The sequence below is a fragment of the Sorghum bicolor genome, chromosome 5 (assembly GCF_000003195.3).
Source record: "Sorghum bicolor cultivar BTx623 chromosome 5, Sorghum_bicolor_NCBIv3, whole genome shotgun sequence".
NCBI lineage: Eukaryota > Viridiplantae > Streptophyta > Magnoliopsida > Poales > Poaceae > Sorghum > Sorghum bicolor.
The window spans coordinates 61,565,309-61,580,783 of record NC_012874.2 but is presented as its reverse complement, the minus strand read 5'-3'; the positions used below and the strand labels follow the sequence as shown (position 1 = coordinate 61,580,783).

The window sequence follows — 15,475 nt, the reverse complement described above, 5'->3', positions numbered from 1 at the left end:
AATTGTGATGGTAGACACAGATAGAGACAAAAAGATAGATAGAGATAGCTAGGTAGGAAGGTGCGTAGGTAGGTAGGGATAGACAAATAGATACAAATAAAAAAGTAGACATGTGTAGATAGATAGATAGAGATTGATAGAATAAATATATAAACAGACGCGTAGATAGCTAGGTAGGTAGATGTAGATATTGGTATTATAAAAATAATTTATAAATGAATAAAACAAATTTTCAAATAGATCCATACTTCTATATAAACAACTGCACAACAAAAGAAGAAAAACATATACGCTTAAGGAGTGCACCTCTCATCATCACTAAAGAAAGTGAGTCAGGAAAATAGAGTGAGAAGAAAAGGGAAATAGTAGTACTGTCCTCTCATAGTATGGCGGTCATCAAATGCAATACAGTGAGAAATGTATACCTGACATGTTTATTTTCCCTGATACTTGTGATCATGTGTTCAACCTCTCCATCATGTGAAGGTATATATATATATACATATATATAGAGAGAGAGATTAATACTTATACATCGAATTGTTACATATTACTCCTTGTTTTTTTCTAATAATAGTTTAGTTTTGTGCTAGGTCAAACTACTCTAACATTGATAAAGTTCTTTTAAAAAAATATTAGCATGTTCAAGTTCAATAAATACAGTATTAAAACATATTCATTGAAAAATTATTAAAACTATTTGATGTTCTAGATGTTGACAGAGATTGACATAAAACAAAGTCAGAGGAAAGTGGAGGCGGCACAAATCAATGGGTTTTGATTATTTTGAACTGTGTTCATGCATGTGTAGGCCATGAGCAGCCCCAGGTGGTAAGCGGTCATTTTAAGCCATGGGCGCATCATCCACCTCAACCAACCCCACACAGACCACCTCCACACAGTTTGTTGCAGGTAGAGCAGCCCCAGGTCGTACGCGGTCATCATCCCCCTTGGCCGCCTATGCCGCCGCCAATGCCAACGCCACCAATGCCTCCAATGCCACCAATGCCTCCTATGCCGCCAATGCCTCCTATGCCACCAATGCCTCCAATGCCGCCAATGCCTCCACTCCCTCCAATGCCGCCAATGCCAGGGCCGCCGCATCCACCTCGACAACCACCACAGAGTTTGTTGCATGCAGAGCCAAAGTCAGTGACGTGCTACCCTAACAATAACAAACTATCTCCGACTGGCTGTGAGCAGATGTGCAAGGAAAACGGCTTCAAAACCAAAGACAGCTACTACATCCAGGGACAGGAGGCTAAATGGGAATGCTGCTGCCCACATTAAGCAATGTATATAACCGCAAGATCAGTTTGATGGCAAAATAATAAAGATGGTTATTTTTTGTTGCCTAGATGCAGTTAATTCTGTATTAATTCGTTCCTACTGCACACAAACATCACGGGTATATATGGGCGCAATAGCTAACAACGAGCGTACTCATCCATTTGTAAAACTGAACAGTGAATGGTGCTTCTTGGCTGGCATGCAACACGCAACACCAAAAGTTACTTTGTACCAGCAAAAACAATGGACTGAGGGCACTCCTAGACATGATCGGCTCTACTAAACAAAAAACAAATAGATGTAAAACCTACTATAAATTTTTAAATTTTAGAAACATATTATTGGTTAGTGTTGGAGGAGAATAAAATTTAAAGTAGCTGTTTCTTTTATTAACTTGCTATATTTATTAGTTTATCAAGTAAATTATACTAAACTCCTAGAGATGCTCTACCAAGGAACTAAGGGCATTCCTAGAACAAGTGGTTTCTTGGCATTATTGAGGATGCCATTGGCCTTGTTTTTACTTTCACCTTAAAACCTAAAATTTTTTCAAGATTCCCTGTCATATCGAATCTTTAGACGCATGCATAGAGTATTAAATATAGACAAAAATAAAAACTAATTACACAATTTGGTCGAAATTTATAAGACGAATCTTTTGAGCCTAGTTAGTCCATGGTTGAACAATAATTACCACAAACAAACGAAAGTGCTACATTGTCGTAAAATTTTTCTCTTCAGGAACTAAACACGGCCCAAAGCAAATAAAACCCTGCTTGTTTCGTGTTGGGGCCATATAGTCTCGTTTCCATCCGTAGGCCTGCCATCCTCTCGCTGGTATTACCGAGCTACTGCTATATTATTAGCTTGTGACAGCAGAATGCTGCACCTTGTCGAAGCTCTGCCTCAGATGACATGCATGTAGAGCTGCCACTCAAAGTCACCCTTGGCAATTGCTTGGCTCCGAATCGCCTATGGCCATGCTAGCCGTTCCGTGTGCCATTCTGCTCACCTATGCTTGCTCACATAACTGTTGTTGTCGACTAATAAAAAGATTTTTGGAGACTAGCAGTTTTAATTATGGAGGTGGGCAAAATTTGATGGCATCTCCAGAAATGGACTCGATCTGGACTGAAGAGACGGTCTATTCATTTTCAATGGCCCTCCAAAAAAGCACCCCTTCCAAAATTTAATTGACAAAGGCCCGTCCTTGAAAAAGTTGTCCATTCTAGATATAGACCTCTTAACACGTTCGTTTTAGAAAATAGGTCCAATGCCCAAAAATCACATTACTAGAATCACTTGTCTATAACAAACATAGGGTTTCGGGCTCCCACATCACCACCCTCCATTTTCACACCATGCCGGTCCTCTCTCATCTCTGAATAGTTCTCTCTCCCCTCCTCTCCGTAGTCCTCTTCTCCCTTTAGAGCACCGCCACCTCCACTTCTCTGAGCTCCCTGTCCTATCACCCTCCAACCACTCCAATCCCTTTTGCTCCCCACCCCAACCCAGTCGGTGACGTGCGTCTCGGGGCACTCCTCTGTCCACTGCATGTCCAGTTCCGCTAAATGGGAATGCTACTGACCACGTTAAGCAATGCAACGCAAGCATCTGTTGGATAGAAACACGATAAACATGGTCATTTATTGCCTAGATGCACATGATGCTATATTTAATTCGTTCCCACTGCACACAAACATCGCTAGACAACGAGTTAACTCATCAATTTCTAAAACTGAATAGGGAATAGTGCTGCAAAGTGGCCAAGGATGCAACAGACACCCGACAAAGTTACTTTGTACTAGGAAAAACAATGGATGCATGTAACAATGAACTAAGGGCACTACTGACACAAGTGGCTTCTTGCCATCAATGAGGATGCCATTGCAGCAAGAGATTAACAGAAGAGACAATACAAAAATGATTTCTCAATGGACAAATGATGATTTTGGCTGCAAAAGCCAGAGAAAAAACTGCTTGTTGCGTGTTTTTTGAGAGGTGTCCTCTGTGCTTGCCATGACGCACCGCTTGTTGCATGTTGAGGCCACATAGACTCCCTCTATCCATAGGCCCCCGCTGTCCTCTCGCTGATGTTAGGAAGCAGCTGTGACCATGCTTGTCTGCAATGGCAGCAGCAATGCTGCACCATGCTTACCGATCGGCCATGCGCATACAACTATCACTCATCAAAGACACCCACAGTCATCGCTGCGCTCTCAATCGTCTGTGACCATGCTAGCCCTTCTGTGTGCCACTAAGCAACCTATGCTCGCTCCTAATAACTGTCCTCGTCCCATACGACAACTACAAAAAACAAGTTGGAGGCCAGCATATTTATTTATAGAGATGGGTAAAATTTGATGGCGTCTCTAGAAATGGACTGTAGACTTCTATTCATTTTAGGAAACCCTTTGAAAAATGGTTGCTTCCTAATATTGAATAACGATGCCTGCCTTTGAAAAGGTGTCCTTTTTCTAGAGGCAGACCTCCTAAGAGGCCCATTTTAGAAAGTATGCCCAAAATGGAATATAGGGTTATCGGGCTTCCAAACCACCTCTCTCTCTATTCTCCCATAGCGCCGCCTATCGTGGGGTCAAAACCACGGCAAGCATGCTGTTCAAATTGGTGTCAGAGTATGGATCTCTGGTGGCTCTGGTGGACTCAGGAACACAAGAATCACATAGAGAAGACGCAACAGTTTATCCTGGTTTCGGTCCCTATGTCCAGCATTTGATGATTCTTATGTGCAACAGCACCCAAAATCTGGAGGGGTTAACAAAGTGTAAAAGAAAGAAGAGGTTTGGTAGGGGTTAGCTTGGTGCTAATCCTATGGTTTGCCTCACCGCCGGTGGAGTCTCCCCATCGTCAGCGAGGAAGGAGATGATAGGATGGCGGAGGAGGAGCCTCTGGCGCCACTCGGTGGGTTGCCTTACTTCGGATGCTGAGCAAAGGCGAATGGAACAGAGTCGGGTGATTGATCTCTCTCTCGCTCCTAGGTCCGATCACATCCCTTATATAATGAGATGGTCGGTCTACACGTGCCAGAGTCTAGGAGGGCCTTTGCAGCGGTGCGTTGTGGACCGTCGAGGAGTTTTGGAGCCGAAGAAGCCTGGGCGTTGTCCGGCTGCTTTGTTATGACAATCTGCGTGTCAGACTGTGTCGTCAGCTTGGACCATCACCCCCAGGCATCAGAAATAACAAAAGATAGGTTCCAACAAATAAATGCATTTGCCACTTCCCTGGTTGTAGTTCTACTTTGTTCTGACAGGATTTGGAAGCATGTTAATGGCACTTGATAGACTTGAGCAGAATTCAGATAGCTTGCAACAAGTGCTGCATTAGGAAGAATACCCTACATAGGAAGCTTCTTTTTGATATTCAGTGAAATTCAGATTATTTACTAAACTGAAACTCTAAAAGTCTGCTCTCATGAGCAATACACTGAACTGCATATTGAACACCAAGTTTTTGAAACTGAGTAACCTGACTGCTGAAGGAGAGAACAGATAGCAGCAACAACAGCTATCAATGATGAAGATTTACTGAACGGAGAAAATTACAGTTCCTGGACAACACAAAATAACCTGCAGTTCCTAGAGGCAGTACATACCTTTTGATTCTGTAGTCTGCATCTTGGACCTTCCTATGCAATGTCTCTTCCTTCTTTCTGTAAACTGCAGTTCCTGGAAAACACAAATAACGATGGGCTCATTTTCTCTGTAATATAACTTTCCTCTGCTTTTATTTCATTTCTGCCTCTCTAACCAGCCATGCTAGCAAATACATTGAACCAGCAAAAGGCACATTTCACAAATATGAGGACTAGATGAGAACTGCAGCTTTACTGAATGTTGATGACGACCTACTTGCTTGCCTACCTGCTGTTGGTGATGCTGACATGCAGCCCCAGGTTCCACAGAACTGCTACTGTGCTACAAACTGTCAATCAGCACTCAGAAAAAAATTGCAGTAAAATTGTCAAATGTCTTGCATTCAGAAAAACCATTCGCAAGGACCTACAGCTGTAGCACACTAGAACAGAAGTCATCTCTGCTTTATTAAAATGTAATGATTAATTAGTACTACAAGAATTTTGTAAATACTAACAACAGGCAATAACAGTCATTTAACATGACAGAAGAAATGAGATGTGGTGAGGAGAGAAAGTTGCATCTCTGGACAAAATTGAGTGTTAGGAGTATTTCATTACAACATATTTCTTGCAAATCACTTGTACTTTAAATTAGACCAGGACAATACTCATTGGCATTTGAACCAACACACAGTATAAAAAATTATGTAAGACATGAGCCCATAAGTTGCTTGTACAAGGGGTACACAACAGAGATGCAATTAAACTAATGGTGATATAGAAATCTTTACTGACCAGTATGCAATAATCCAGGGCGAAAGATCATGTGTTCGTACACTTCTAGATATATAGCTTGATACATATTTGTAATCCAGCGAGTTGATATCTGGCAAGTCGAGTCTATGTCTGCGTCGCAGTCTCGTGCGCGCATCATTAGCACTCGGATGGTGCTCGCCACGGCGACAAAGGGCACTTCGTCGATTGCGGAGTACTACCAGAAAATCAAGACCCTGGCTGACCTGATGGCGTCGGCCGGGAAGAAGCTAGAAGATGAGGAGTTGATCTCCTACATCCTCACTTGACTTGGCGAGGAGTATGACTCGGTGGTGTCGGCGGTGGCGTCACGCGTTGAACCAATCTCACTTGGTGAGCTTTATACTCAGTTGACCAGTTTTGAGTCCAGGATGGAGATGCGCAATGGCGGTGTGCAGCAATCTGCTGCGAACATGGTGGCCAAGGGAGGCCGCAACAGCCAGCCTCGTGGAGGAGGCCATGGTGGAGACAGAGGGCGTGGTGGATTCATCCGTGGCTTCAAGAATGGATGCGGTGGTGCTCGTCCACAAGGATCTACCTTCCTTGCTGGTGTTTTCTGTCAGCTGTGCCAGAAGGAGGGACACACCGTCGTGAAGTGCTTCAAGCGCTTCAATGCAAACTTCAATGGACCACCACAAAAGTCAGCATCGACTGCAACTACGAACTCCTAAGGTGTCGACTCAAACTGGTACATGGACACTGGTGCGACTGATCATATCACGAGGGATCTGGAGAGACTGACGGTACGGGATAAGTACCATGGAGGAGATCAAGTTCATGCCGCAAATGGTTCAGGTATGGAGATCACACATACTGGTTGATAGTATTTTGCACTCCCCTTCCACAAATATTCATCTGAAAAACATTCTTCACGTTCCTAAAGCTAATAAAAATCTTGCATCTGTTCATCATCTTACTCGTGATAATGGTGTTTTTCTTGAATTTCATCCTAGCTACTTCGATATCAAGGAGGAGGAGACGAGGAGAACTCTCCTCAGAGGCAAGTGTGAGGGTGGCCTATATCCTCTGCGATCATCATCTTCGAATAAGTTGTCCCCGAATAAGAGAGCACTCAGCACTGCTCGTCCATCAATCTCATTGTGGCATAATAGGCTCGGTCATGTCTCTACTCCTGTAGTTAGGCAAATCCTGAGTCGCCACAAGCTTTCTTTTGTCAAAAGTCAAAATAAAGATCACGTATGTAATGCGTGTCAGCAAGGCAAAGCTCATCAATTGCCTTATGTCAGGTCTAGTAGTGTTTCATCTAGGCCTCTAGATTTAATTTTCTCTCATGTCTGGGTCCTGCACCCGCATCTGTTGGACGACACAAGTTTTATGTCAGCTTTATTGATGAACACAGCAAATTTGTTTGGATTTACATGTTGCGCCATAAGTCCGAAGTTTTTCAATGCTTTCATGATTTTCAATCTCTTGTTGAGAGACAATTTGAATGCAAAATTCTAAACTGATTGGGGTGGAGAGTACCAAAGCTCTCAACTCCTTCTTTAAGCGTATCGGGATAAATCATCATGTGTCGTGTCCACACACACACACACACACACCAGCAAAAAGGATCCGTAGAGAGAAAACACAGGCATATTGTCGAAATGGGTCTCACACTTCTGTCTCATTCTTCTATGCCGTTAAAGTTCTAGGATAAAGCCTTTTCTACTGCTGTTTACCTAATTAATCGTCTACCATCTAAAGTCATAAACAATGATACACCTTTCCTTCGACTTTTTGGTAAACACCCTAACTACTCTTCTCTCAGAACATTCGGGTGTGCCTGCTGGCCTAATCTCCGTCCCTACAACTCAAGGAAACTAGAGTTTAGATCTAAACCTTGTGTTTTTCTTGGGTATAGTACTTTACACAAAGGCTTTAAGTGTCTAGATCCTGCTGAAGGCCGTGTTTATGTCTCTCGGGACATAGTCTTTGATGAGCAAGTATTTCCTTTCGCTTCCATGCATCCTAATGCCGGTGCACAGCTCAGAGCTGAGCTTCGACTCCTACCCAATATACTCTTAAACCCAACCTATGGGAGTGACAATTTACTTGACCCAAATGTGCACTCTTCTGTACCTACTAATGCTTCACAAGGTTTGTTTGGAGATGTGCTGAATGCAGGAGAAAATCTGGAAGAAAATGATGCTGGCATGGGAGCACACAGTGGCGATCAAGGTGACAACGGAGGCTTATATCGCATGTGTTCCCTGATTGGGAGCACAGCGACCGGCGTGCGATCCCAGGTGGATCCATTTGGCGGGGAGTCGGCGGCTATCGGGGGATCAATCTCGACCCCTGCGACGCAGGGTATGGGTGCCGGGTTGGATACGGCGGCTGTTGCGGGATCTTCTGCGCCGACCTCTCCCGAAACATCAGGCTCACGGGTCTACTGGGCCACACTCAGATCCGTGCATCGGCACTGTTTCTTCTGAGGAGGATCACGCTGGATCAGTTGTGTCTGGTCAGCAATCCGGTGCGGCACTGGCTGGTGAGTTTCCTGTTGTGCCACGTCCTGTCACAAGGTCGTAGCATGGGATCTCCAAGCCAAAGGTCTACACCGATGGCACAGTCAAGTGGTGCAATCAGGTTGTCATCAGTCCAGAGGAACCAGTGTCAATTGCAGAGGCAATGAGTGATCCAAAATGGGCAGCTGCGATGGATTCTGAGCACCAGGCGCTACTAAGAAACAAGACTTGGAGACTTGTTCCCCGGCCTCAGGGTAAAAATGTGATCGGCTGCAAATGGGTATACAAGGTGAATAGAAAGTCAGATGGCACGGTTGAACGCTACAAAGCCCGTTTGGTTGCAAAGGGTTTTAAGCAACGATATGGAATTGATTATGAGAATACGTTCAGTCCGGTAGTTAAGGCGGCAACAATCAGACTCATCTTGTCCATTGCAGTCACTCAGGGATGGACTTTGAGGCAATTGGATGTACAAAATGCATTTTTGCATGGTCTTCTTTTTTTTTCGAACCGGAGGCAACCCCCATTTCCATTAACGTGCAACGGAAATACATCGGTTCATTCAAGACTGTTGCAGAAAAGCGAGAAAGCTAAGAAAGAATAGAGCGGGGCCTCTCACAACTTCTGTTTTAACCTAAGAAAGTTTGCCCAGAAACCACAAGTCTAAAAGGTAGCCAAACCAACAGCAACACCATACATTCTCCAAAAAAGGTAGCACACACAAAGCCATCTTTCAAACCCCGAAACACCTCAGTCCTGAGAACTGTCATCCGGACTCTCTTTCAGGAATAGAGTGCCATCTCCCTTCTTTGACTTGAGTAACAGCTTGGTGGCGATCTGCAACATTGTAGTCACTCCAGCTTGAAGCTCCTCCTTGTCCATCTCCGGGAACAGACCTGCCCAATATGTCATGAGGGCACATGCATAACAAATAATCTCAGCAGGATTTTTTATTTTTCTTCCTTCAAAACAACATTTGTTTCTAGTTTTCCAGATTGCCCAGCAAATGGCAGCTATGCCCAAAGTATGAAACTGTTTGCCAGAAGGTAACCAACACTCACACCATGTCCAGCATTGGTTAAGAGTATTAGGGATATTATTAGCACCAATGCAATGAGCAACAATGGCCCAAACAGCCTTAGCTGTACTACAATGGAAAAAGAGATGAGAAACACTTTCATCCTGATCACAAAAGTAACATGTTGGTTCACCAATCCATTTTCTTTTAATTAAGTTGTCCTTCGTTAAAATCGCATTATTAAGAAGGAGCCAGAGGAAAATATTGATTTTAGCAGGTATTTTGCTTTTCCAAATTTTACTATGAGAAGGACCAGATTCATCAGATGTCATAGCATTATAAACAGATTTCACACTGAAAATTCCAGCAATTCCAACTTTCCAAACAACTGAATCATGATCAGGAGTAAAATTAACTTTTCTCATATCACTCAAGATTTTTTGCCACTCATAAAGCAGATCGTCTACCAAGCACCTAGTAAAAGAGATGTTCTGATGATTGTTTCTAACCTGATCCACCAAAATGTTTTGTTGCTGGCAAAATTTGAACAACACAGGATAAAGAATGCAAAGAGGTTTCTCATATTTTGCATGGTCTTCTTGATGAAGAGGTTTATATGGATCAACCTCCTGGCTATGCTGATAGATCTCATCCTGCCTATGTATGTAAACTGGACAAAGCTATCTATGGCTTGAAACAGGCACCGCGTGCTTGGTATGCCCGGCTACGTGGAAATTTGATTTCTCTAGGCTTTGTTCCCTCAAAGGCAGATACTTCTTTGTTCTATTTGAACAAGGGAGGGTATACTGTATTCATCCTAGTATATGTAGACGACATCACTGTGGCGAGTTCCTCTAATGAAGTCACAAAGACATTGCTTTGTGACTTACAGAAAGATTTTGCTTTGAAGGATCTCGGGGATCTTCATTATTTCTTGGGCATGGAAGTGAAGAGGGATAAGGATGGATTGACTCTGTCACAAACAAGGTATGCTAAAGATATACTCGCTCATTCAGGAATGAGTAAGTGCAAACCGGTTGATACCCCACTTCCAAGCACACAAAAGCTGAGTATAAAGGATGGAACAAAACTAGGAGCTAAAGACAGTACACGGTACAGAAGTATTGTTGCTGCACTCCAATATCTTACATTGACAAGGCCTGATATTTCATTCTCAGTGAACAAGGTTTGTCAGTTTTTGCATGATCCTACCACTGTCCATTTTAGTATGGTTAAAAGGATATTGAGGTATATATGTGGGACGATTAATCTTGGACTCAGAATTCGCAAATCACGAACAATGATTGTGAGTGCCTTCTCGGATGCTGATTGGGTGGGTTGTGTTGATGGTAGAAGATCAACTGGTGGCTTTGCGGTATTCCTTGGTGATAATCTGGTGTCATGGACAGCCAGGAAGCAGGCCACAGTATCACGTTCAAGTACTGAAGCCGAGTATAAGGCATTGGCCAACGCTACATCTGAAATGATGTGGATACAGAAGCTATTGACTGAGTTGCAAGTCCCTCATCCAAAGGCAGCTAGACTTTGGTGTGATAACCTTGGTGCAAAGTATCTTTCTGCTAATCCAATCTTCCATGCAAGAACAAAACATATAGAAATTGACTTTCATTTTGTTAGAGAAAGAGTAGCGCAGAAGTTGCTGGATATACGCTTCATCTCTACAAATGATCAAGTTGCTCATGGTTTCACCAAAGCTTTGCCGGTCCAGAAATTGAAGATGTTCAAAAGCAATCTCAACCTTGTAGATGGCTGAGATTGAGGGAGGGTGTTAAACTATGTATCTAGTTTAGGTTAACTCTCCATGTATTTAGGTGCCTTCGGTTGTAGGCGTGCAAGTTGTTGGTTTAGATAAAGATAGACTAGCATGTCTTGTATTCCAAGAGACTTGTATAGCAAGTGGATCATGTATCTTCATCTGTTGTATACGCCATGCTTGGGGGCTGTTCCCAGCTATTTAACACCCAGCCGAGACACCCAGGATGGGTAACTCGTTCCCTATACTTTCACAGAGTGGACAGAGTATTTTTTTTCCACCAGCTTTTAGTAGGGACGTATGTTCATATAACCATTGCAGTTAAAAATAGAAGCTAACAGGACATAGCGCACCGAGCATATATTGCTCCTCAGGCAGCATGACCAAGATCTGGATGAATATTAAAGTGCCATTTCGATCGAGTCTATTTGGTAAATGTGGGAGTAACAGGGCACATGGATATGCAGTTTTAACTCAGTTTTTTTATATTGTCATGGACTCATTATGCTATATTCACTACTAGAGAATAGACTTTTGATCCTAACTTTTAGTCCCGCTATAAACTGAACCCAGGACTAATAGAGATTTAATTCCGGTTGGAACCACCGATCGGGACTATAATCTCCTACCCAACAGATAGTGCAGCAGACTTTTACAGCAGGGACCATTAATCCCAGTGGTTGTTACCAACCCAGAGTAACGGTCCTCTAACTTTTAGTCCCGGTTGGTAAACACCAACTGGGACTAAAGGGTGACCTTTTAATCCTGGTTAAAGCCACCAACCCGGATTAAAAGTCTCCGGCCCGGGATTAAAGGTCCCCCACAAATGAATTGAAAGGGAGAGCATCCAACACATTGTCACATGTGGTGTGCAGTTGAGTTGGTAAGGAAGATATGCGCGAGATAAGAGGTCTTGGGTTTGAATCTCACACACGCAAGAGGGAGGTCTGTAGGATTATATTATTTTTGAGTTCCCAAGATGGGTTTTAATCCCAGTTGCATGACCCGGGACTAAAATCCTAGACCTTTAGTCCCGAATTCCCAATCCCGGTTGGGAAAACCGGGACTAAGGGGGCCGGTTTCCGAACCGGGATTACAACCCATCCATCTACTAGTGATTAGTAAATGAAAAAAATCATGTATGAGCAATTGACAATGACAGTGCATATATTGGAAACTAGAGTATTCCATGTTCATTGGGAACCAGTATATTATCAAGTTTTCTGTAAATGGAAGTTGGCATTTTGCTTCCATCATCGTTTGGTGACAAATTCCCAACTTACCGCTAAATAGTCAGATGATCTATTAATGCTAAATTGGTATGTGATTGTTGTAGAAAATAGTTGAATTTCTACTTCTCTGGCAGGATCATAACATGTTCTGGGGTTGCCCTAATTTTGTTTTACTATTATGAGAGCCACAGTTCACACGTTCGAGAGACGTCACATTTGGTCCTATATATGGTGGTAGGTGAACAAAGTAGTATATTTATGGCAGTGGACGAACAAGGTACAAAACTTATGGTTTTATGCTTGTGCTATTGGTTATTCACTACAAAATTACTCTTGAGGGCCTTACTATAAGTAATTACATAAGATAGACATCGGCGTATTGAAGGCTAGTGCCATCCAGATACATGATAAATAAATAGGTAGGTAGGTGCAAATCGATAGAGATAGAGCATAGATATAGACAGATAGATAGTTAGGTACGCAAAGATAGATAGATATAGATATAGATATAGATATAGATATAGATATAGATATAGATATAGATATAGATATAGATATAGATATAGATATAGATATAGATATAGATATAGATATAGATATAGATATAGATATAGATATAGATATAGATATAGATATAATTAAATAAATTTTGATAATAAATCTTACTCAAGGTTTTGGGGTACTCCTATATAAACACCTACACTCTTGATCCCTAAACAAGGTGAAATGGGGAAATAAGGAGTAAAAAAAAGAGTAGTATTGTCCTCTGGCATTAGTCACCAAGTGCTATACAATGAGGACTGTATACCTAATAAGTGCTATTTTAGTGATACTTATGATCAATGATTCGGCCACTCCATCAAGCCAAGGTAAACATAGATAGATATATGATTACTTATACTTTACACTGTTATATATTACTCCATTGCTTCAAAGAATGGCTTGCTTTGGCTTTGTGTTATATGTTAAATGACTCTAATAACATATGTCCTCAAGAATTTAATAAATGTAATATGAAGCTTTTAGATGTTCGAGTATTTTTTCTGTAAACTTGATGCAGCTATATATAATTGGGAACTGACAGAGTACCGATCAACATGTTTTGATTATTTTGTATTGCGTTGCATTCATGTCTAGGCCAAGACCAGCTTGAGGCATGGCATCATCACCACAGTTCACCACCGCCGCCGGTAGTGGAATCATCACCGCTACGGAGTATGTCTGAAATATCGCACCATCACCACCACCATGGGCCGCCTCAGCCACCGCCAATGCCGCCAACACCAACTCACAGTTTCACAGAGACATTACACCATAATCACCACTGGTCACCACCACTGCCATCAGTGCTGTCATCACCACCACGCTACTTGTTCGAGATGTCGCACCATCAACACCACAAGCCACCTCCACCACCACCAGTAATGTCACTGCCATCGAGAAGTTTGTTTGAGACGTCGCACTGGCATCACCACAAGTCACCACCACCACCGCCAGTGCTATTGTCACCACCACGCCGTTTGTTTGAGACGTCACACCATCATCATCACCACAGTTCGCCACCACCACTACCACCTATGCCATTGTCACCATCACACAATTTGTTTGAGACGTCGCACCATCATCACCACTCGTCTCCAGCACCACCACGACCACCAGTGCCATCATCATCACCACGTCGTTTGTTTGAGACATCCCACCATCATCATCACAAGTCGCCGCCACCACCGCTAGTGATATCGTCACCACCACACAGTGTGTGAGACGTTATCACCAAATCAAAGCCAAATAAAGCTATAGTCTGGGACATGCTACTGCTACAACAACAGATTCTGTTTGACTCATCATTGCAAGAACATGTGTGCGAGGAAAACGGCATTGAACTCAAATAAACCTACTTGTTGCATACATGAAGTTGCCCACATTAAGCACTGTGTAGTGAGCATTTGGTTGATGCGGACTCAATAAAAGATGGTTCTTTTTCTTGGATACACGCTGCTATATATTTCGTCCTAGATGCACATGACATACTAACTTTTTTATATTATAGTACAATAAGATATTATATAAGTAACATTCTTCGTGAGTAACTAGATCGCAAATATTGTCTGGATTTGTAACCATAACCTAATTAATTTGACTACATTATACAAATCATAATTAGGAAACGTACAAGGACCAAAACTCATGGATCGTGCATATAACGACCATTTATGCCAAACAAAAGAGAAAAAACTGTTAGCAATAATAAGAATTACAGTAGCTTTTATAAGGTTTACATGCAAAAAAAACAGTTACTGACCGATCCGAATCTGGTATTAATGTAAGATGTGGATCTTGCAGCAGTGACAAGTGACAAAATCAAAAAAAAAAAATGTAGCAACATGTGCTAATATATATTTTATAAAAAAGTATCACTGGTGGATTCAGATCCGTCAACATAACTGAGAAAAAAGATACAGCAGTTATAAATGATAAAAAAATAAAAAATATGTTTACATAGTTTATCTGAAAACATCAACGTTAATATTCTCTGAAGCATCCATACCAGCTGAGCTATGCAACACTTATAACTCTACAATTTTGAATCTTATTTGTATACTGGTTCAAATATCATGTGGCAGATCCTTTGCTCCCTCGAATAGATCCCTCCCCAAGCGCCCCCTCCCGATCATTATGTAAAAAATGTATTTCACTGACAAGCATTCAGCCGCATCACAGATGCACCGTACCAGCGCGCATCGGCTATACGGCGTCTATAGGCTTATTACAGATGCACCAAAAAAGCGTCAGTATTAATAATACACTTATACATGCGTCTATGATTAAAATAGAATACGCGTCTGTGTGAACGTCAACAGTCACACGCATGTACCACATATGGGTCCGTAGTATGAACCATATGTGAAAAAGCGTTAAAATTACACCACCTATACAGACGCCACCACATACACACATCTGCAGTAGTACAACTACAGATGTGTTGATGTGTTGTACTAACAGATGTTTGTAGTAACTGGCCGGCGGGGGTCACCGACTCGGCGAGATCAACATGCGTGTGTAATAAGATGTATAGACACATGTGTTGTTTCTCGAGTGTGGGATAACAGGGTCAAAAGCTATGGACATCTCTTATAGCAGATGCGTGTTGACACAACTCTTCTGAGATATAGCTTTAGACATGCGTACAGACCCGTGTTATGATTTCTGAGGCTGTGGATAGTGGTAGCAAAGTCTACGGACGCACATGCGGCATAAGCTTCTGTAGTAGTGTGTCTTATT

The 15,475-nt window shown here is 42.3% G+C and overlaps 2 protein-coding genes across 2 annotated transcripts; both read left to right on the top strand.

Annotated features, from left to right (window-relative positions):
* LOC110435264 (homeobox protein ESX1-like) lies at positions 301–1,359 on the top strand. The gene is made up of 2 exons (XM_021460686.1): positions 301–486; positions 812–1,359. Exons 1-2 carry the CDS (start codon positions 387–389, stop codon positions 1,288–1,290), a joined length of 579 nt encoding a protein of 192 aa, XP_021316361.1. The 5' UTR covers positions 301–386; the 3' UTR covers positions 1,291–1,359.
* Positions 12,928–14,182, top strand: LOC8058580 (extensin-2). The gene is made up of 2 exons (XM_021462212.1): positions 12,928–13,062; positions 13,331–14,182. The coding sequence occupies exons 1-2, from the start codon at positions 12,987–12,989 to the stop codon at positions 13,954–13,956; spliced, it is 702 nt and encodes a 233-aa protein (XP_021317887.1). The 5' UTR covers positions 12,928–12,986; the 3' UTR covers positions 13,957–14,182.

What these genes read in the sequence shown, in the direction of transcription:
- LOC110435264 (XM_021460686.1), top strand. Translation starts at nt 387, where the DNA reads ATGGCGGTCATCAAATGCAATACAGTGAGAAATGTATACCTGACATGT. An exon ending in AACCTCTCCATCATGTGAAG is followed by an intron (nt 487 to 811) that starts GTATATATATAT and finishes ATGCATGTGTAG; the next exon opens with GCCATGAGCAGCCCCAGGTG.
- LOC8058580 (XM_021462212.1), top strand. Translation starts at nt 12,987, where the DNA reads ATGAGGACTGTATACCTAATAAGTGCTATTTTAGTGATACTTATGATC. An exon ending in GGCCACTCCATCAAGCCAAG is followed by an intron (nt 13,063 to 13,330) that starts GTAAACATAGAT and finishes ATTCATGTCTAG; the next exon opens with GCCAAGACCAGCTTGAGGCA.